This window comes from Thunnus maccoyii, chromosome 9 (assembly GCF_910596095.1).
Source record: "Thunnus maccoyii chromosome 9, fThuMac1.1, whole genome shotgun sequence".
Taxonomy (NCBI): Eukaryota; Metazoa; Chordata; class Actinopteri; order Scombriformes; family Scombridae; genus Thunnus; species Thunnus maccoyii.
In genome coordinates this window covers 15,056,916-15,080,207 of record NC_056541.1, presented here as the reverse complement: position 1 = coordinate 15,080,207, position 23,292 = coordinate 15,056,916, and the positions used below count along the sequence as shown (strand labels likewise).

The following is a 23,292-nucleotide window of genomic DNA, read 5'->3' as shown; positions in this document are numbered from 1 at the left end:
ATGAGGATCTACTGCAGTACTTGAAAGCTCACCTCAGCTAGCCCGTCTGCCACTGTTGTTCTCAGCTGCCTCAAACTCCAAATCCTGGAGCTCCATGGCCTCCACCTTGGCTCCTCTGGTGCCTGTGTGGGTGTCCTGTGGCACATGTGGGTCCTGGAAGGCAGGCTCTGGCTCCTCCTGCCCCGATGGGCAGTAACTGTCCGTTGCAGTGTATCCTGGGTAAGAGGAAGCGGAGGGGTTCTGGTTGGACAAGGGGGGAGGGTGTACGGCGACAGTGACTGAGGCTGACGCTGTTACCGTGGTGATGGGTTGGCAATAAGGGGTAGGGTTGGGCTGGTGCGGGAGGTGGTGATTAGGCTGTGGGTTGTGGGAAGAGCGGGCTCTGTGGCCTGCTGAGTGTTCTCTATGGCCATGTGAGCCATAATGGCCCCCAGCCTCAGTAGCAGTTTCAAAAGCGTCCATGCGCGGGCGGGCTGGGGGCGGGGCCTGCCAGTGCAGCTGGCTCTTGGGGTCCCTGCTGCTGTTGCGCTGAGTAGCCCCAGGCTGGGGCCCAGAATCACAACCCTGAGAGGTGACCGACTGTAGAGCAAAACAGTAAAAGGTTTATTTATATAATATAAGAAACAAGAGAAAAGCTACAATTAGAGAATCATGCATCCAACACAAGCCGGATATTTTCTTACCGAGGACACAGTGTAGGCTGGAGGGCCAGGCTGTCTGGCTGAACGCCTATGCCCTGATCCTGCTCTCCTTTCCTCCTCTGTCCTGACTGCTCTGCCTCTGCTGGTCTGGAGGTGGTACTGCTGCTCCTCTGCTCTAGCTGGTCCCCTGTGTGAGGGCAGGTTGTAGTTCTGCAGCTCCTGACTGATACCAGACACTGTGGCGTTGGAGCTGTACTCTGAGTCTGACGAGTCGGAAGCTGCACCAGAGGTGGTGGTGTTGGCTGCGGTGGTATGGTGAGGACGGACTGAGAAGTGGACCACGTGAGGTGGGGCCTCTGGGGATGGGGTGGGTAACCGGCTACGACCATCGACCGGAGACACCTGAGAGGTTAGAAGAGAAGGTGAGGAGGCAGCAGTAAGTGATTTGTATTTCTCTACTCGAAAAAAAATTGAGGAAGGCCTTGTACCAGCTAAAGAGAGACATATTGCATCAGAGGCAGTTGTATTTGTATTGTATATGTGAGATCTTACCTCTGGATAGGGCCCGAAGTATGACAGTAATACTGGTAGAAGGACCAATCCATTCAGTACTCCAAGAACTGTTAGGATGGCCAACACTGCGAAGAAATACCTGCAACACACGATATACACAAAAAAACAGTTCAACATACATAAACTTAAATATCAGGGATAAATGTAAACAAAACACATAACACATAACACAAAGTGACACACACTGCATGCACAACTTTTTTTTTTTCCTTCCACTGTGATACAACATCAAAACATTTACAAAAAATATCAGATATCGCAAACGTGGCTAGTTGAAAATGGAGAAATTTCTTGACGGGAACAAAAAACCCCCACAAAGATCAACACAGACAGACAAGAAGAGAAACAGGGCAGATGAAGAAGCAAAGAAAATACCTGCGTTAACCACAGAGATTTAGACGTGGGGAGACATGTGCAAGATCAACCATTACACATGCCCGAAATAATACTTCCATAAATACACACGGCCACTCCCCACACACACACTTTCACACACACATATATATGTACACCCCCCACAGACAGGCAGGCATGCACTGTGGTTTTTATGAGCAAAACAGAAATGTACCTTATGTGTTTCTAAGTCCTGCTAAAGAGGGTTAATCTTAAAGAAGCCGCAGAGAGAAAAGAAAGGGGAAGCATAATTAGCCAGAGCTGGTTAATTCAAAGGCACGGGAGTAAAGAAAAAAAAAAAATAAGAGGGGGTGGGGGGTTATTGGGGGCGAGGGTACTCTCTCTTGGGTGTGTGGTGTATAAGCAAACATGGAGAAAACAAAGCGGTGAGGAATGTGAAGGGAGGGGGGGTAAGGGGTAAGGGAGGGTAAAAAAGGGGGGAGGAGAGGAGAGGCGGGTGAGGGGGGTGTTGGGGGGAGGGTGGGGGGTGCACAAGAGGACAGGGGCCTCTCTCTCCTCTCCGGCTCTAAAAAAGAGAGAGGGAGAAGCAAACAAATGAAGTGAAGGGTATAGAATTTAAACAATTTAGTCTAGGAAGAAGAGAAGGGGACCCTCAGAGCGCCACCCCTCCCTGGCCTCTCTCCCTCTCTTTTATTTCTTCCTCTCTCTTCTCTGCCTCGCTTTTCTCTCCCTTCTTTCCAGCTAAGCCCCTGTGAAATTCCCGGCCACTCCACAATCCCCTCCGTCTAATTAAATCTCCAATGTATCAGGTAAGACCCCCCAATCTCCACTCTAAACCCCCCTCCCATCTCTCTCTCTCTCTCTCCCTCACCAATCCAGCTCCCTCCATTAGGGAAGACTTTCCTCCTCACTTGGTTCTCCAGTGGAAGCTCTCAGGTTATCAGGGGACACACTGATGAACTATGAACTCCTTTGCCTGACTCTTGACTAACCTGTTTGTATGTGCGTGGGGGTGCGTGCAAGGGTGGGCTAACTGAAATGCAGATGCTGTTGATGCCGGTTGGAATTCTGTGCAGAAGGGCATCAGACTAAATGCACATTTATAACTAATCCCTGTGTATGATTGTTTATATCTTTATTATTATAAAGTTTTAGCTATTCAGGAAATCTCAAGTCTCTTGTGTGCAGGAAGGCAGGTTGGTCCTTGTTAATCAGCACGGGTGGCCTCACCTACATAACATTAGCACACTGTGTCTGTGTATCAAGATGGAAAGTGACTAAATATGCATGTATAGTTTGGGAGTTTTTGTAAACACACTTCTGCTGCTCAACACTAAAATAGACCATGTGAGTTCTATTTCAAAACATTAAATTCACATTTCAGAAAAAAAAAAAATTACTGAACACATCATTATATAAAGTTGTTAAGATCCAGCCTGTAGCATTTTATATCCCTCTTGATTTATATTGCCTCCCATTTCTCAAATGCAGTTTCATACATCAGGCCTCATTAAAATCTCTTATTTTCCCTCTTGAATTTACTCTCAGAAAATGACACAGAGGTTGACACAGCAACAGAGTCAAAAAACCAGAGCCTGCAGAGAGACCAGAGGTAACTTGGCAGTACTATGCCAGTGTTACTTAGGTTAGATGTATTGACAATCACAAGATGAATCAATTCCATGAAAAAAACACCCTCTGAATCAAGTTCATGAATGTAGTAAATTATTCTCTGTTACTTGGCTTTCATTATGCCTGATTGCGTCCCAAACATGATGGATGGATTTGAGAAGATTTTAATGAAAGGAAAGGGGTTATTATTTAGTAAGGTTGGATTTCACAGCTTGGATTTATTTCCAGCATCATCTCACTGCAACTTGCAAACCAAATCCATGGCCGAGAGTATAATGGCACTTGTACTGAAAGTCTGTATTTACTGATGTTTGAAAGTATACTGGAGGTAAATGGGCACTGTAAGCGTGTACAAATGATTTGACCTTTGACTCGCTCTCCCCACAGACACATATCATAGATATACAATATTTAAAGCCCATCCATGCATCTTTCATCTACCTTCATCTTAATCTTAACAACTGTTTCTGTTAGTGTAACTGAAATAATAGTGTCATCACTACGGTTAACATTTCCATACACACCAAGAGAGGTAAACGCTATGTCACCTTCGGACACATACACACACATATACGAACACACACGTACACATGCATGTGTGCAGCCCACATACCAGGCTGAGTGCCCTGTCGGGCTGTTTAGAGTGAAAACATTCACAGGGCTGACGGGGAAAGTCAGGGAAACATTTCTTTCAGTGCAAGCAGAAAAATACGAGCTGGGCCTGTTGTTATTGCACCGTCTTGGGGCGCTGCTTTGTTTGCTCAGACAACAGCAGAACCTTTAAATGGAGGCCCGGGACTGAGCCAGAAACCAGAGCACACCACTGGAGGTGAGGAGAGAAGGTCTATAGGCCTCACTGGCAGGCACGCCATTATTGACCCCCATGGTTACAAGGTCAGGGAGCAGGTTGGTGTGTGTGTATATTACAGGGGCTATGTGTGACTCTGTGGTTGTGTGTGTATGAGTGCATGCCTGTGCACATGACAGAGTTTGTGTGTTTGCAGATCACATGGATTTCAGTGCTCCCTTTCCTTAAAGGAGCAGGTCAACCAAATTATACGGCTACCTCATCTAGCAGCTACTAAGATTGTGGTCATATGTAGCCACATAAGACCATAAGAGACTTTGAATTATTCACTGAGCTCACTGGAAACTTCTCATAATACTCCATGCTTGAGAATGGACAGAATCATTAATTCTCCTCCCTTTTACGGCAGTCGGTCTCTACCTTTCTGACTGATGCTTACAAGAGTGCACACACACAAAAGGAACCACAGACGCAGAGCCCCCACAGTGTGTCAGTTTTAATTTCCACTTCTCCCATCTTTCCACAACTGCCCTCTTGCCCCCCACCCCATTACTCCTTCCCATGCTTATAAATGTCTAGCGAGGGCAGTTAAACTAGCTGAAAGAGATTGCAAAAGTCAGAGGACTTTCCTGCTTTCTTTCTAACTCTCTTTCACTTTGCTTCCTTCTGCTTCTCTGTCTACATCCCCAGCCCTCTTCCTCCTCCTTCTCCTGACCTTCAACTCTCCATCCTTCCCCTGGTTTCTCCTAAAATGTCAAGCATGAGAGACACTAAAGGGGAGAAGAGGAAGATGAAAGAAAAGACACAAGGGGAGGGGAGGGGAGGGTGTAGAAAGATAAAGGCCTTGTTTATGAAGTTTCATGGAGAGGAAGCCCCGAAAAATTGACAAAAAAAAAGAAACAGGCATGTCACTGGTAGCTGGAAAAGGGGTGAGGGTTACAAAGAGGGAGTTCGAAAGGGAGATACGGGTGGAGGACAAGAAAGAGATTGAGGGAGGGAATGGAGGAAGAGAGCGGCCTTCATGCATGATTGGTGTCTCAGGTAGATTCCTGTGTGACATACAGGTTGAGGCATGGTCTCAATGGTCTACTGACGCCACATAGACGCCATACGATAACCTTTGTATGAGCAATCGTTTGAAGTTATATATTACGTTTATGAGAGTATGAACCTTTTTCCTGCTAAGCATTTTCTTATAAGGTTCAATTTTGTACTCACCTGACGATAAAGTCGAACTCAGAGCCTGCGAGCATTAGGACACCTAACAAGGTGGAAAAGGCTCCGTCAAGCACTGGCGCAAACATGTGCTCCAGTGCCAGCACTGCCCGCTTGTGACGATCCCCTATGGCTGTCAGGAACGCCTACAACACACACACACAAACACACACTTTATGTCTCATTCTCGAGGGGCTCCCTGATTCCAAAACCATCTAAACTTAAATTCCGGCAGGTGAAAAAATGTGCCAACAATTAATATCATTGTATTTAAGATCAGACAGTGAGAGTCTCACACTGACCGTGATTATTTTATTTATCTTATTTGTATCAGTATATGTATGCCTACCAGGGCCACATGGACGGTGAACTCCACTCCAATGCCCACAGAGGCGATGAGAATGACCACAGGGACGGCACTCAGTTTGATTCCCATCAGTCCCATGAAGCCGAACAGCTCCACAGTCATGAGAGACAGCACCAACACCTTGAGAGAGAGGGGGAGCTTCTGTTAGCATGCAAGTTGGTTAATAAATCAATATAAAAAGTATTGTTTGTACATACAGAAAATCCATTAACTACAGAACAGAAGAGAAATACTGTAGTTAATGTGCAGGGTGCATTAGGTATCTGTAATATACAAATTTCAATTGTCTCACAGTTTTGGTTTGTACCATTTTTAATGATCCATATAAAGACGAGTTGAGCCGTTTGAACCAATTCCAAAGGAACAGATCTGTTTAAACTCATTTTTACAAATATTTTATGTTCCCAAGCATTAAAAAGTTGTTCTTTACACTTCATCTGCACACTGACTAATGTTATAATGCACATTTCTCTGATTGGATAATATGACAGAGCTGAAAAACACATGCAAGCATTGTGGGCCAAATGACCATAAATGGAAACAATCTTCTATAAACAATATAGGATGATAAATAAATTATTATTCACTGTATCTACTGTGTAAATGTACAGTGACCTGTATTTGTATTTGGCAGATAGTGAAAATGTATATCATCCTCAAGTATATTGCCACTGTCTTACAAATGTATTAAGTAGTAACCATACATGTGGGAGAAATATGTGTGCGTAGAAGCTCTTGAGCAGAGTGGGACAGGAGCTGGGAGTAAATGCCATTATCAGCTGACAGGTGTCAGGTTACATGGGGCCCAAAGCCTTTGAAGAGGGCTGAGGTGGGCAGGGCAGGGAGCCCTGTGTATGTGTGTGGGTGCATATAAGTACAAGTGAGCGAGCACAGAGTATGTACATGTATGTCAACAAGCATTTGTGTGTGCTGTATATGTGCATCTCTGGCTCTGTTCTCACTGTATGGTTAAGTGCATCTTGGGTGATCTGATCACATGAAATAATTTTCGGTCCTGATCACTCAAGCAACATTCAGAGTTGGTCAAGAAAACTTTCAATTTTGGCCTTTCAACAAAAAAACACCAATATTGCCTTTGATCGCTGTGACCCGGATGACTGAAAATCTAACGTTTGATTAAAATCTTTAATCGTTTTTTTTAAAGTAGTCTTTCTTTTCCCTCAAATAAAAATAAATGTCAATTGACAAGTGAAATCAACTCATGAGGGATGCAGGTTTGAGCAACTCTGATGCCAAGTGTGAACAGAAATCTGGATATGGATCAAGACACAATCTGCAAGACACAAAGTTTAAACAGGTTTGTCTATGTGGTTAAGATGGATTTCAGGGCAAATAGCTGAGAGGGTTTGAAAGGGCTTGAGGTTGTGAGTTTGACATCACAGGGCTGGTCTGGTCCAGACAGAGCAAATGGTTAAATTTGACGCCTCTCCATAACTTGTCTTTTGATCTTACTAGTAAAGCCTGAAGGATGAACATGAGGTCCCCTCCTCCCCTGTTTAAGGGCTCGGGTGGCCTGGCCACTGCCCGTAATAAAATACAACCCACCAGAGAGAAAAACCAGAGCACTGTGTGTATGTGTTTCTGTGTGAATTATGTACCTGCGTGTTTACACATTCATGCTGTATGTGTGCAAGTATATACATGTCTGTATGTGTGCGGACAAGTGTATATGTGTGTGTGCGTGTTTGCGTGTATCCTTGGAAACTCCTCTTGAGAAAGGAGGGAAAGGGGGAGAGGAGTTTGGTGGATGGAAATAAAATCAAACTTTTTATAGGTTTAGAGTGGGAGCAAGTTGCCCGAGCAACTTTGTGTCCTCTCCCCATTTATTTCAACATCGGTGTCTGGGAGTGTTGGACTAGACTAAACAGACTGGCCCTAACAAAACAGCACAAGATAAACAGTAGTGACTGGGGCTACAATAACACACAGCAGCCCCTTCTCCTTTCTGATGCTCCTCTCTGAGATGCCTTCTGGACCACACAGAAAAACCAAAAAAAAAAAAAAAAACAACAAAAGGAGGAAAGCACGAAAAGGGAATATTTAATAACTGAAAGTTGGGATCTCTGCCTTATTAAAACAGCAAATTGTTATCAAAAGTAGGTAATAACGAGTGAGCAGGTACATGTGTACATGTGTATCTTTTTCTACAATCATCTGACACAACATGCTTTGTAGTTTATGGATATATCTCTGTTACTTTGGCCATTATCAACCATGTATGTATATGTATATATTTTCTCCAACACTCACAATGATGCCGGCGGTCCACGGGTTGAGCAAGAAGAGGGCACAGACCAGAAAGGTGCAGGCCAGCACGACACTGATGGACAGCAAGAGCCAGTGGCGCAGACTAACATACTGCTCCCAGAAGAGGAAAGGGTAGCCGTTGGGGTAAGAGGGCAGGCCTTGCCGGCTGTAGTTGCTGCAGATGGCCCGCACGCTCTCGATGGCCTCCACAAACTGTGGTGTCTCCCGGAGCCCGTTGAGGTAGAAGGGGAACTGTGCGTATTCGATGGGCTCAGCAGCCGGGACTGAATGGAGAAACAAAGCAAGGATGGTCAATTTATTGGAAGTAAAAACGATCACCACATTATTTTATACTATTTTACAGCTATAGATAATGATTTTGCACTAAAGCTTTGTCTGGGATTGTAAAATTTCAATTCATCATTGAGGAACATTAAGGAAGTAATCAGATAAATCAGTGGCAACGATGACATCTGCACATGATATTTGTCTGTTCTGATTAACTAGCATTAGGTTCTGATCATTTAGCCTATCTGCAGAAATCATTTTGGACTATTCTGCCAAACCACCAATATCAAGGCTTTCCCTCCCTAATCCAACCTTGTTCCAAGAGCAGCTACATCTGTGGGCGAGTGTGTGTGTGTGTGTGTGTGTGTGTGTGTGTGTGTGTGTGTGTGTGTGTGTGTGGGCGGAGCAGTGTGAAACAGAGCTCCATTGACTCAAACCCAGCCAGTCTGTGGCCCAGCCTGGCTAATGAGGGCCTATCAGTTCCAGACACAGCAGAGTGTCAGAGCTAACGTTGATTCGCGGTAATTACAATGTCAGAATCACCACCATTACCACACCCTAAACTTAGCAGCATCACATAAAGCATAATATAGATGCATAAACACGCATACCTGCCTGTCACTCTGCTATGAAGTCATATTTGTTGCTGACAAAACAGCGTATTCATTCAGATTTGTGCTTGCAGTGTAATTACTAACACATTGCTGCACATGGGAGATCGAAAGATTTACTCTGAAACTCCACTTTCACCAATTTATTCTTTTATTTGATGCATCTATCTATCTATTTTCTTTAGAATATATACTTTTTGACTCGCTGGTGTTGGTGTGAATGTGTATATTTCACAGTGCCTGCAGGGTCAGACAGGAGCACTTGCTAACATGGTTTGGCCCATTATAATCTCAACTATAAATTTCCATTAGGACACTAGTTGGCTTTCGGCCAACACAGATCTGCTCCGGGGGGCTCCCGCACAGCCAAGCACTTCACGCTGCTTATCCAATCATATTCTCCCCTGTAAAGGACTTCCTGCTTGTTATCCAATTGTGCTACCCACCCAAACCCAGTCTTTCCTTGTTATCCAATCATTTTCCTCCCCCGTGGAGCACTTCCTGACTTGTACCAAATCACAGGCTGGAATCAAACAACAACATGACTGTACTTTTTTATGTGAGTTACAGTCCGTGTGTGTGGTAGGGAAATGAGAACAGGGTGTGTGTAGTGTTTGGGGTCACTGAGTTTTAATAATGTGTGTGTGTGTGTGCATGTGTGCATGTGTGTATGTGCGTGTGTGTGTGTAATGCTAGGGCCCCATGGTAGCCAGGATTATAGCATTCACCACAGGCACCATTAGAAGAACCACAGTGAGCCATGTCTTGGTTCTCGGCCCTGCAACCTGAGCTCACACATACACAAATGCACACACACCACAGTGGTACAGTAAAGTCTACTACCTCACTTAAAGCTAAGAGGCAGACAAGGAGCAATAACTCAAACCACAAGAGGTAAACACTGCTCACATGTAGCAGCTGCCTTATGGAACCTAAGAAAAGTCACAGACGAGACCAATGAGCCCCACAAAAGTTTCAGTGTGAAGTTAGTAAATGCAATTTGTTCAACTGCACCATGTATGGACTTCACCGTTTCCAAATGACCAAAATGCTTCATTTATTGGAGCTAAAAACAATTTTTTTGAAATTTCCTATTTCTACCATATTTTGTGAATTTATGGCATTCTGACTTACTGCTAAGGGATGTCTCGGGCATGGAATCGGTACGGTCGTGGAGCCACTCAGGAGGGTGTGGGCGAATGTTGGCCTGTGAAGCAGCATACGCCACAGGATCATTGCTGACCCAGGCGGTTAGGTAGATGTAGAAAGCCCCAGGGTTGATGATCCCATCTGCATCTACAAGCCTCTGACGAGTCAGCTACAAAACCCAGAAAAGAGATGAATTAGTGATGGTACTATAATTGCTAAAGCACACATTGAAGTTCTGTTCTTTTGCATTTTCCTAAAACCTTTCAGACAAACACTTAATTAACTGTGTACATTTTAAAAGGGCAAACTGGGTCCTGAACATTCATTATTGGCTAATTTAGGTTGTGAAGTTTGTGAAGAGCAATTAAAGGACCACTGTGTAGGATTTAGTGGCATCTAGTGGTGAGGTTGAAGATTGCAACCAACTGAATACCTTCCTTCCCCTCCCCTTCCAAGTGTGTAGGAGAACCTATAGTGGCTGCAAAACTCGCGAAAAACGCGAAAGACCCTCTCTGGAGCCAGTGTTTAGTTTGTCCATTCTGGGCTACTGTAGAAACATGGCCGTGCAACACGGCGGGCTCCGTGGAAGAGGACCCGCTCCCTATGTAGATATAAAGGGCTCATTCTAAGGTAATGAAAACACAGCGATTCTTACTTTCAGGTGATTATACACTAATGAAAACGTGAATATTATACTCAATTTCTGCCAAGTCCGTTCCGCTAGATGCTACTAAATTCTACACACTGCACCTTTAACAACTGGAAAAAGTGCAGTTGAGGTCAAAAGATTAGGTGGAGCTTGCATAGGAAATCATATTGCGGACATTTAGTATACATTGGACACGAAAAGTTATTGTGGCAATAAGACACGTTGAACCAAAACATTCTACAGGTGAGCTAACCACAGAAATGCTTATTTATACACATGCATGAGTGCAAGAGAACGGAGCAGCTTTCAAAATAAGAGTCAAATATTAGTCCCTCTCTCTTTCCAACCAAAGAAAAATCAACAAGTCAAACACTGGTCTCCTTTCTGAAAATTCCCGTACTTCTCATCACAGCTTCCCAGAATTATCATGCCACATTAAAACATGGAAAATGTTGAATCAGCTTCTCCCTTTACATACAGTAGATATTGGCTGGCCAACCTCAGGTCCTGACCACTCTGAATACATTTTTGAAGGAAGCCATGCAGCACTCTTCTTTGCAGAAGCAACTGCTGCTGATGAATTTGCCACTAAGTCATCTTCAAATGAACCAATATATTGATATTTGTTATATGAGGCAAGTTATCATCTAGCATTTTGGTTACCATGATTAATGCTTAAAGGCTGCATTATAATTTTCTGAACTTGGCTGGCTGTTTCCAAATTTCAGAGAGACACAAAAAAATGGTAACATCTACATTACAGTATTTCTCCCTCAGACCATATTACCCCCAAATCTACCAGAGCACAACCAGTCATGCCCAAAATATCATAACATTACTAATACCAAAAAATCAGGATTACTGTTAATCTGTCACTATTGTCTTTTTTAAGGGGTCAGTATGCTTTAAACCAAGAGCTTGCTATATCATTGAAGAACATCTTAAACTCCCACACTTGTCTGATGTCATCCGTCAATTGTTGTAACTTTCTGAAACCGCCAATCCGACACCCACTTCTAAGAGCAATTGACCAGGTGTACAGAGGTGAGAAAGTAGGTACAGTTTTTGGAGAGAGATTGGAGCAGCAGTGGGATGCAACCAGGATGCCCCACCTCAGATTGTGCATGGCCATTGGGAAAAGGTATAAATACTTCAGACATAGACGAAACGTTGTAGCAACAAGTTCACTTCAAGAATATTTAACCCTTTAGACTTGGAAACCAGAGCTGGGTGTTACACTGACTATTCTAATGTTTCTGTGTAGCCTGTGGCTAAACTCCTTGACATCCACCCACTATGAATAAGAGCAAACCCATGCTGGGTGTTTCTGTCTGATTTCAGATTGTTTCCAAGCTCTGTGACGGCTGTGATCAGTAGTTAGGTAGACAGGAACGGCTGTCTTGCTTAGTGCTGTTACTGTCGCCCTCCCATGTGGAGGCAGAGGATTGTAGCCTCGCATTGCTACCTCCTGAGAGGTAAAACCTTTAACTGCACACCGCTCTGCCACTCTCCCTTCAAGGAGCCATAAATCCCTCCTTCACGAAGGCAGGAGAAGTTTTGGGGGGTGAGGCTGGACTCATGGGGTTAGCTAGATGGAGAAAGGGAGTAAGGGTTTTTTGTGATTGGGGGGGTGGGGAGAGAAAAATTGCTTGAGTTAGCGTAACAATAAAAAAATTGGCTGGAGTCCCTGAGCGCGTCTGTGTGCAGTTAACCTGGTTGTTAACACTGAAGGAAATGCCACCCAGCAAATGGAGTAGAGCTATAAAAATAACACAACATCTGTACAAATGTTGCTCACACTTGCTTCTCCTGACCCCTACGGGTACCCGGAATGCCCGGCGCCATAGACCAACCCGGCACCGAGAAGAAAAGAGCTCTTGATAGCATAAGCATGGCCCTCCTTAGCACTCAAACTTTCCATCTCCTCCTTCTCTCCATCCTACCTCCTTCTGTCTTCACCCTCCAAAGCTTTATCTTTCTATTGCCTTATTTTCAAACCACACTCACACACACCCACCCATGCATACACACACACACACACACAGACAACCAGCTTCCATATGACTCCCAGGCAAGGCCATAAGGAATGAATGGTCACCCAGCACAGAGAGAAATGTTAGCAGCGACAGATCAAAGGCAGAACACCTCTGCACACATACATGGTGTGGCATATCAAAATAAAACATCTAGCTTTGCAATTTGACAGGGTTGGAAAAGATCTGGTCCTCATTTTGAGGCACAAAAAAAAAAATCAGCTACCGCTGTAAGTGCACGCACAACAGGCAAAAGCAGAACACACACTCAAAACATACAAATGCACACAGAGCTGCCTCAAAGAAACCACGTGTTTCAGCTCCCCTCGTTGAAAGAAGACACAGCAGTGGAGCACAGAGGGAGGGAAAGGGAGGGAGGAAGAGACAGAGAGAGAGAGAGAGCAAGAGTGGTATTGCAAGCAGGAGTTAGTGAGGGAGAGAGAGGAAAAGGGGGCAAGGGAGAGAGCCGGATTCCAGAGGATCTGGATTGAATTTAACAGCGGGATAGGCAACAACTGTATGTCTTCAAGCTGTCACGGGAAACCCAGGCAGCTCTGCTGGCGGCCCCCACGCCTCACGGCAAATACACTTCCCTCACAGGCACAGGAAGTGATGTCACGGGGCCGCACACCAGGCCTGCCTCTGCTTCCTGCAGGCTAGTGGAAGGGATAGGAAGAGTAGTATGCTGCAGCAGTGGAGCTCACTGAAATAAAACAACCAACTAAGAGTAGAGGGGGAGACAGACTTTATGCGCATCTGCAGACATGCACGACTTGAAACACACAAAAATGATTATATAAATAAACACAAGACACAGTGGAGCAATATGTCAAAGTTAATTATCTTTGAGGAAAATGATCTTAGTGTTGAAAAGGACATGGCTTGTTTTGTGTTTGGGGTTTGAAGAAATCCTGGCCAAGAATTTTGTTTTTATATTTCTCCAGTCCCTTATCTTCTGTTTTCACTGTTTCCTGCCAAAGAATGCAGCCATGCATCCATGTATGTTGTTTTTTGGAGGTGGTACCATACTAAAAACAGCATGCAATGCCCTGTTAAAGCTCAGCAAGTTTCCTCAGCTCCATGAACAAAATATTTCCCCCAATTTCCCCTTGCTTCTCACCAACTCTTACTCATTATCTGATAGTTGTCATCTTTCTGCTGACAAAGAGACTTGATTTGATCTTTTTTTATGTTCCTATCCGGACCTCCTTCTGAGATGTTAGCTGCTCTGGACTTGTTGGCTTTCAATGCCTCTCCAGTTCCACATTGGATGTATGGCTCACTTCAATGACTGACTTCAGCCGAGGTGCAATCTACAGCTCAACAAAATCTCAGTGCAGAGTATTTCGGAAACTTGTAGCACTGCCAGTAACAGTGATGAAATCTGGGTACTTTTCTACCAAAGGTGCCATGTGCTGCACTCAAAACACTGAACAGCAAAATGTTACAGCTCAGGATATGTCAAGTCATAATAAGTGAATAACACCACAAATGCCTTTTTATATCAACAGTGATTGACATTACACTATGTTGAATTGAACAGAAGGAACAGCTTTTCCTCCGCTGGCTGTTGAAAAGTCAATCTACTCTGTGATTGATTTATTTTATCTTAAAGCCCCTTTTAAACTTTCTCCATAAAACTCATTGTCTTTTTCATGAAAGTAAAGCTCAAATTACTTTCAGAGAGGCCTGGTGTTGTGGTGAATGCAGCAAGTCATCACATCTCAATCAAGTAAACCTCAAAGGTTAAACTCATTCAACAAATATGTGTTCAAATCTTGGTGCAAATTCACTTCTTACTGACTTCAGTTCATTTTGACAATAATTATTCTTTCCTAGAGCAAAAGAATCCAGGCTAATTATTTATAGACCCAATGGGGCCTGCAGGAGTTTCATTTTTATGCACTGATTTCTTTCAGCCTTCCAACTTCTTGTACTATGAACTGTAGCTGGGAGCACTAACAAAGTGTTAAACTGACAGGCTTGATGCTAAGGGGAGACATCTCACTCTCAAGGTCCTGCATGCAAGTGCATCATGCACACAGATCTACAGAGTTGGACAAATGGTTTAAATGAAGAGTTAATAGGTTTTTCAGAGGCAGGCTGCAGTCCCAGTGAGAGCTTTAAATTCCTAGGCTCGGTAAAGTCATCACAGAGAGAGAGAGAAGATGAAGACAGACAGCCAGACAAAGAGAGACAGGGAGAAGGTTTATAAGGCAAGTGTGGCTCCTCCAGTCCCAATAAGAGATAACAAAACAGGCACATACACACGCACACACAAAAAGACAAAACAGCTCGACACTGGTGTCAGTATCTCTCACAGATGTATCTTGAGATTGCAGTCTGTGTAACAGAGTCTGCGTGATACAAATAGAGACTGTATGAGACTGTGTAAACTTCCTCATATCTTAGTTTAGAATCCCTTTTTGAACTGGGAATAATTTACATGAGCTTAAATCCTAAACACACCTGGTTGACGTTGATGGGCTTGTCCCTGCGTCCTGTCTGCACCAGAAGCTTGTACGCCAAAACGCCATCATCAGAACCATTCTTGTAACTGTTATAAGTGATGCGTCCAGCCTCCCAGTCCTTGTCAAACGCCTGCTGCAGACCTGAAGGAAACCACAAGATTGGTTAGAATACTTACACAGGTTACATGCCCTGTCCACAAGAAAACACAACACAAAACAACCCAGCATCGTACAAGGAAACATAACACAACACTGCAACCTTACCCTAAACTTATAATAAGCCTGATTGATTTAATATGATAACTCCGCTCCACTCTAAACCACCAAACAAGACATCAAAAGCCTCAAATCTGGTGCTTTTGATTCAAAGAGATCATTAGGGAAAATATCAGTAACATGTGTCTCCTTTTCTATACTGCTCTCTAATCCATATGTGTCTCCCCTCCTCTCGGCTCTCCCCCAAGGCCCATGCTGTGGTCCGTCTGTGGGAGATGTTGTTTTGGGTCTCGTTCCTTGGCCTGTCTGGCTCCAATTTGTCCCACCATTGCAGAGAGCAATATCAGACACAGTTCTCTCTCTCTCACCCACACACTCTCTGTGTGGTTCCCAGCCGGCTCACACACATACTCGCACAATATGTTTTATCGTAGGGAGCAAGTCAGTGAGTGCACTCATTTTCCATGACTTAATAGGATTCAAGTATTGGGTTGACATGCGGAGGATAATATCTTTGCTCAGTGGCATTGTACCATTCTTAGAAGCTATCAGTACTGGGCAAACAACCAGCAACCCAACCCAAAGTGAATCCCGCCTTCATCAAAATTTGATTTAAAAGTCCCGTAAAATTAAAAGTGTGGTATAGTGCTTGTCATATGCCAAATATTTAAGATTTCCGAGTGATACATTTGAAGAAAAACGTACAACGAGCACAAGCAGTGCAAGTTCTGTATGAGTTGGATGAGTGTATTTGAGTGTCAGTTTGCAATAACACTGCCAAGATTTTCTACTACTTTTTCTACTGCCAAAGGCTCCAACATACTGTATATTGCCTAAGGCCCAGTATAAAAACACAGCCTCCCACTTTGTCCTCCTCAATCACACCCACTTATGGAAGAGGCAAGTGAGCTTAATCAGCTACTGTCAGTGTCCATTTTACAGTCCCACCTACTTCTGAACTCCTGCCCAACATCTTGTTTCCTGCAGAATCATGTCAAAACACAGACGAAAATTATGATTCCAAAACCGTTTCATGGGAAAGTAAATTAACCCCATGCCTGAACTGTCCTCAATAGTGATGTTAAATGATGTATTAATAACAAAATCATCTGTGACATCAGTATTTAAGTGTTTCATGCTCCTGAATCATATTGCTACATCTCGCCCCCTTTATGAAAACCCAATCCAACTTGGGTCTGGTTTGGGTGAAGATTTTTATCAAACTTAATTTTACCTTGCAGCCAGTCCCTGAAGTAGTGAAGCCACATGCGGGGCAGATGTCCGTTGTCCTCCTTCAGCACATAGCGAACAGTGTGGAACCTCTGGTGGAGCTGGTGCAGCAGAGGCTGGTTCTGGGCGTAATCAGCCCGCTGTGTTACCACATACATGTTGTAGAAGGAGAAGAATTTGAACTGGGCACCGATGAAGTCGTACTCGCTGGTTTCTCGGGGTACGATGTCTGTCAGTTCGAGGCCATCCCTCACCTGGGTGGTCCCGTATAAACTGACTCCCAGCAGGCAGAGGAACAGCACAATCACAACCACCTGGAAACAGAAGGACAAGGATGCAGCTTTATCTATCATCTATGAATGTGGATTTTAGCAATATATATTTCTAAAGAGGCACAAGTAGTTTTGCACTACACTGGAAGGGTTGCAGTCTTGTTAGTAATGTTGCTGTATGCCCAGATCTCAATCATTATTGCGGTTAGTACAATGTTATCATAGCAGTTAGAACTGATGGCTAAAAATACAAAAATAAGATCCAAGTAGTAATAAACTGGAATTTTCCTTCCTAAGTCATTCAGCAATGAAGGGAGGACTGGATTAAGACATTCTGCAATCAGAGAAGTGCATGAAGCAGTTTGGTAATATGGAGAAACATTTGACAGTGTGATGAAAAGAGCAAGATTCTCTAATAACGTCAAGTACAGGCCACCAGATGATTCAGTTCTGTGAGGTTTTGAGAGGACTGGCCACCCACTAGACTGAAGTCAGACCGTGTGAGTGTGTGTGTGTGTCCGTATGTGAGTCAGATAGGACATGACCACAGCCTCCACCCCAGATTTCCTTCTACTCCTTCATTAGTTCTGGGGAATAACCCTCGCATTCAAATTATCGCCAGGGCGAGTCAGCACAAACTCACACCAGTGATAATTTTAACAAGAATTTACTTTTAGTTTTAGTCACTTACTGAAAATTTTAGCTGGTTTTAAAGTCGCTTTTTAGTCTTTTTTTGTTTTGTTTTAGTCAGGATTTAGTCAGTGGAACTCAGTTTTACTTTTAGTCTAATTTTAGACAGTGTTTTAGTCATAATTTCCAGTTTCATGGATCTGCTGAAGGATATTTGTCCTGGCTGTAATAATTCCATTGAGAAGTAAGCATAACTTGAACTATGTGATTAGTCATCTAGGCTGAGACAGTGTTACTGACTTACTGTACTTCTTCTTCACATATCATATAAAAATGAATGCCTAAAGTTTGTAAGGAAAAGTGCTATACAATCACATTTCCTTCACTTTTATTAGGACATCAAATACCCATTTAACTGTGAGCAAAAATAGAAAGTGCATAAAACGGAACATAATAAACACAAAAAACATTTTAAAAAAATGCTCCTTCCCCTCTCCTGTTAAGCGGTCGATTACGGGGGGTGAGGGGGGTCATGGCATAATGAACAGAGATTTCGTCATAATTATTGTTGTTCATATTTTTTCATTTACGTTGTTGTTACGATGTAGTAATGAAATAAAAGGTTGTCAACGAATACTTGACGTCAAAATTTTTCAATGACAAAATTAACACTGACTCACACACACTCGCTCTCTTCTTTATTCTGACAGCCACAGAAACTAAACTCACCTTGGTGGTGGGCTGCAGAAGGAATGGAGCGTAGTGCTTTTCAGCAAAAGAAGCCAGCGTCCAGCGGGAGCAGGGAGGCTCGAGGCATCGCAGGCCTAGTGATGCTTCACCGAACTGGGACAACAGGTCCCGCGTGGAGCTGTTGTTCTCTGGGCTCTGGCCGGTCGATGAGGCAACATCACCCTGAGGAGCTGAGCTGGGACTTGAGGTCGGAGCAGCAGGAGGAGGCGCTGGATGATGATGGGAGAAGGGGGCAGAACCTCGAGATGCCCCATTATTTCGGCCCCCGCTGTTGTTGTTGTTGAGATTTCCGCGGTTGCTGCTGCTGCTCCTGCTGCCGCTGGCGTTGCCGCCGTAATAGTCGTTAGGGTTAGGGTTGCTCCGGGCTGGAGCTGGGTTGATGGGCTGCACAGAGATCTGGGATCTAGGTTCGGCTGTGGTGTAGAAAGCCTGCGTCCGGGGGTCGTACTCTGTCCTTAGCTGCACGGTGGACTGCATGGTGATCTGGGTTTGCTGGGCAAAGCCATGGCTGCTGTAGGAAGGAGGGGGGCTGCTGTAGCTTGGGGGAGGTGTGCGATATGAGGGAGGTGGGGTGCGGTAGGATGGGGGAGGGCTGTAGCGACTCCCGTCCGCCCCATCCAGGTACGCCTGAGGCTCAATCTGAATCACACGATTGGCACATGGGCTGGAGAGAGAGAGACAGTGGATAATGTCAGACCATGAAATTAGATAGAGTAAAGCCAGGCTCAGACTACAGGAGTTTTAAAAATTGAAACTGATTTTCAAATCAGGCTGCATCACACACATAAGGAGAAACTTCACAGATCTTCTTCTCTTCAATCTCAAATAAACACTACAAGATTTGGAAATAAAGGCGCATCACATACTACAGGATATTATTAAGATTATCGTGCCAGAGGGAGCAGTGCACCACTTCATGTGATCTCATGTGATCTCATGGGAAAGCAGATGTAAACAAAATGCTTTGTGGTAAGAAAAAACAAAGGCAGAAGGCTAAATGAGTCTGGATGAAAAAATGGTTGGGGAGATGCAGTCAACACAAGTTGTCTGTTCTTCAGCGAGAGCTGGAGGTGAGATTTCAACTGTCAGTTTTAATATCTGTCAACAGCAGTATGCTAGCTAATGTTAGCCTCAAGGGCTAGAATGTTTACCGTTGCTTGGCAACACAGTCAGCTCTCTCACATTGGCTATTGTGGTCCTACTGGGAAAGTAGTGACGTTATCATCCAGATTTTAACTCCTAATTGGATTTGTAAACCCCTCACATTACCATATGATCTGGGCCGAACGTCGGTACCGACCAAGGTCCCAGATCAGATTTCTCCTCTGATTGTCAGGAGGGGTGAATCAGATAAATCGGCCAAAAACTCCTGTAGTCTGAGCCAACTTAAGAGGTTAAATTTTAACACGTATATCATCAGATTTTGTGAATGGTAAGCATTCGTTTTTCTCACACTTAGTTTCTCTCAAACTTTTCTAGTTTTCTAGGTTTTCTATAAAAGTCTCTGCAGAAAGATGCATTAATTATAAAGATTAATTGCATTGAATGTGGCAAAAAATCTTGTATTGGTCCTGTGTGAATCTTCACACACACATTCACAATCTGCCAACAGCAAGAATTATAGAGCTGAGACCCAACAAGGGAATTCAATAGTGTGTGTGCACATCTGTATGGCTGCTGTGCCAACAAGCATGCCCAGACTGGCAGGCAGACTGGCGAAGTTTAATAAAGGCTATGACAGACATACAGCCAGTCAAACAACCAGGCAGCCAGACAGAAACAGACATCTTAAGCAGTAATTAGGTTTTGATTGAGTGATATTAAAGTGAAGATATATCTAGAGATAAAGACAGAGATAACTGTTTGTTAAACTTATTCATTGTCAGAGAAGAGGTCAGAGGAACACATGAAAGGAAGAATTAATGAACAGAAACAGGAAAGCAATAATCTTCATCAGAAAAGAAAGAGCTTGTGTGTATTGTCTCTGTGTGTTCACACCTGTAGAAGCAGCAGAAAATGTCGAAACGTCTGTCTTCTCGTCGGTAGAGGTCCATGCTGAGGATGGCGGGGAAGATGAGCAGCACCATAGCAAAGTTAAACACCACCACCACTGCAGCCTGCCAGAAACACAGACAGATTTATGTTATTATATGTAAAAAGTTACTTTTATCAAAAAGAGGATTGGTTTTTCAACCCATGTTTGATGATTTGTAGACAGCTGAAAAGTGATTTAGGAGACAGAGTGGGTGCCATACAGTATAGAAAGATCTAAAGCAACTTGTGCATAAATGGTTTTAAAAGGTGGAGATCATAAAATCAAGATAGAATTTTGTCCCAGACAAAATCTGAAATCGTGGGGAGAAAAAATTAATTAATAATAAATAATAATATGTATTAAAAAATTAATTGCACAAGATCAAATTTGCAAAGAGATCGTGAAGATGTTCTATGGCGTCAAAGAATTATAGTCTCATAACACAAACACTGGGAAGTAGAGCTGCAATGATTAGTTGATTAATCAATTAGTTGTCAATTATTAAATTAATCGCCAACCATTTTGATAATCATTAATCATTTTGAGTCATTTTTTAAGAAAAATTTCCAAATTCTCTGATTTCAGCTTTTCAGATGTGAATATCTTCTGGTTTCTTTAGTGCTCTATGACAGTAAATTCAATATCTTTGAGTTGTGGATAAAACAAGACATTTGAGGATGTCATCTTGGGCTTTGGGGAAACAGTGATAGACATTTTTCGCCATTTTCTGAGATTTTATGGAAAACCAAACAACTAATGGAGAAAATGATCGACAGATCAATCAATAATGAAAAAAATCGTTAGTTGCAGCCCTACTGGGAAGTCTTAAATATACCTTAAAATAACACAATCCGAATAAGCTGGCGTCAGGGAAAAATTGCCTTTCAACACATGCTCAGTTCCTTTCAAGACTAAAACACTGAGTGTGCAGAGAAAAGCGAGGTGTGTGCGTAAGTCTGTGTGTGTCTGTGTGTAATAGAAGCCAGTACAGTGTTGTGGTTAAGTATTTGAAGGTGGTGCACTGGAGCAGAGGATGGGGGTTGGGGTTAGGTTGGGGCCCTGCCCAGAGTACAATCTGGATCTTGCGTAGTTGCCAGACCACTACACACAGACACACACACACACACATACTCACACACAGACACTCACACATACACACAATCTCGTGTGTGTGCCAGACCACCCAAGGAGCTGGAGGCCCGCGGGGCCTGAGGTGATGAGCAGGCGCTGTGGCTGTACAGACAACACACACCCCTTACACACTAACACCAAAAAATGCACACACACACACACACACACACACACACACACATCTACTGCCAGTTTAGAAAACTCTACAGCCTCTTACTTAATCCACACCTTGACACCAACCAGACACACACACACATCCTCGCCCTCCCTCATTCCTCAGCTCACTACTCAGTCAACAACAGAGAGAAATAATGTGAGAGACAAAAAGTGACAGAGTAGAAGAACAATTCATTCTCAATTGGCCCGCTAACGTCCAGACAGATTCAGTATGACTCCACACACACACACACACACATATATTCCGACCGCTAGCTGACCCCAGAGTGGGAAGATTTATCATCACATCTGTCTTCCACGCATGAATGTGTGTGTTCCTGTGTGTGTTTTCGTGTTGTTATCTGGACAAGATTCCTGTTTTTTTTTTTTTGTTCATACTGATGGAAGGAAGCGAACGAAAGAGTGATATAAAGGAGAGGAAGACAGAGATGAATCCACGGAGGAGTCAATGACAGGAAGTGCTTAATGCTGATAAAGAGACGCGCATATACACACATCTCAGCATTGATACAAGGTTGGGGGATAGTATCAGTGGTTGCGTTTCAGGCATGTGTTTGTGTATTCCATAATAAAAGATGGGTATCAGCGTGATTGTCTAACTCAGTGCAAGTCTACCCTTCACCACTCGCAAAACCACAAGTGTAAAGAATGCATACTATGTGCATGTGTGTGTGTTATGCATGTGTGAGTGCCTGTCTGTGTGTGTGTGTGTGTGTGTGCATGAAATGAGGCTGCATGGATTAGACCCATGGGGTAAATGGATCATGTTTGACAGACTCGCTGTACTAAAGCCATCTATCCACACATGCTAATATTGTACTCACTGTGGCGACATCTTGCCTCACTCCGTGTGTGTGTGTGTGTATGTGTGAGGGAGAGTTAGAGAGAGGGATTTCTATTTGCTCAACTACATTAAACATGATGCAGTGTATACAGTACTTACAGCACTATCTACCTGTAGCTGCATATATACGTATTAATCATACTTTCCATTCTAACTGTGTATTGAAGTTATCTGTTTGGGTGCTTTTAGTGCGTATGTTGCTTTGACTAATAAATTTTATCTTGTAGCTGCTGGTAGCTGATACACATTGCAAGCTTTCAATGTTTTCCCAAGAAGAGCCACCCGGAAAAGAAAGCCTCTGAAAACAGAACTACACGATTACTCATATTTAAAATCATAACTTTTGCTTCAAACTGCAACACTATCTCGCTCAAGAGCACCTAAGCGGTAATTAAGGAGGGGCAAATGCTGCCCACTTCTTCTTAAAGTACGCTGCGCCCAACCAAGTGCACCTCCTTTACACCTACACCTAATTTATCCCTAAGCTGTATCAACATATGACAAGACAGTGTTACACCACATGATTAACTGTGCATTAGACAAAGAGGCAGTAAAGAAATCTAATGTGTGGGAAAAAAAGCATAGCGTGGTTTAAGAGAAAGGTTAGGAGGATCAAGTAAACCTTGTTGGTGATGGTGAGGAAGACGAAATACATTTACCCAATGGCAGTTATTTACAGTATCTTACATTTTCTCTTTCCAATATGTATAACTGTGTTTGAATGAGCGTTTGTATGAATTAACCATTCAGTGATTGTTGAAGGCAGTTTGCTATAGTGACAGACGGCTCTTTCTGTCCCAGTTTTCACTGTTCTGATGACGTCTATAATTACTGACAGATGTTAGAAAAGTCAGAGCTCCCCACTGGATCCCCCCACCTTTACAGACGCACACACACAAGCACACACACACACACATGCACAGAAACCGCTAGACCATTGCTTTTCAA

At 43.5% G+C, this 23,292-nt stretch overlaps 1 protein-coding gene across 2 annotated transcripts in view; it reads right to left on the bottom strand.

Annotated features, from left to right (window-relative positions):
• The window catches only part of ptch1 (patched 1), a 57,305-nt gene that overhangs the window by 2,796 nt on the left and 31,217 nt on the right, over positions 1-23,292 (bottom strand). For both annotated transcript variants that reach the window (XM_042422054.1, XM_042422053.1), the window contains exons 13-23: positions 20,156-20,274; positions 18,137-18,821; positions 16,510-16,819; positions 15,058-15,200; positions 9,892-10,075; positions 7,862-8,142; positions 5,573-5,710; positions 5,227-5,369; positions 1,194-1,293; positions 684-1,043; positions 33-579 (exon numbers count right to left, since the gene is read on the bottom strand). In XM_042422054.1, coding sequence (XP_042277988.1) covers positions 34-579; positions 684-1,043; positions 1,194-1,293; positions 5,227-5,369; positions 5,573-5,710; positions 7,862-8,142; positions 9,892-10,075; positions 15,058-15,200; positions 16,510-16,819; positions 18,137-18,821; positions 20,156-20,274 — 3,009 coding nt within the window. In that variant the 3' untranslated portion in view covers position 33. The remainder of the gene's footprint in view (positions 1-32; positions 580-683; positions 1,044-1,193; positions 1,294-5,226; positions 5,370-5,572; positions 5,711-7,861; positions 8,143-9,891; positions 10,076-15,057; positions 15,201-16,509; positions 16,820-18,136; positions 18,822-20,155; positions 20,275-23,292) is intronic.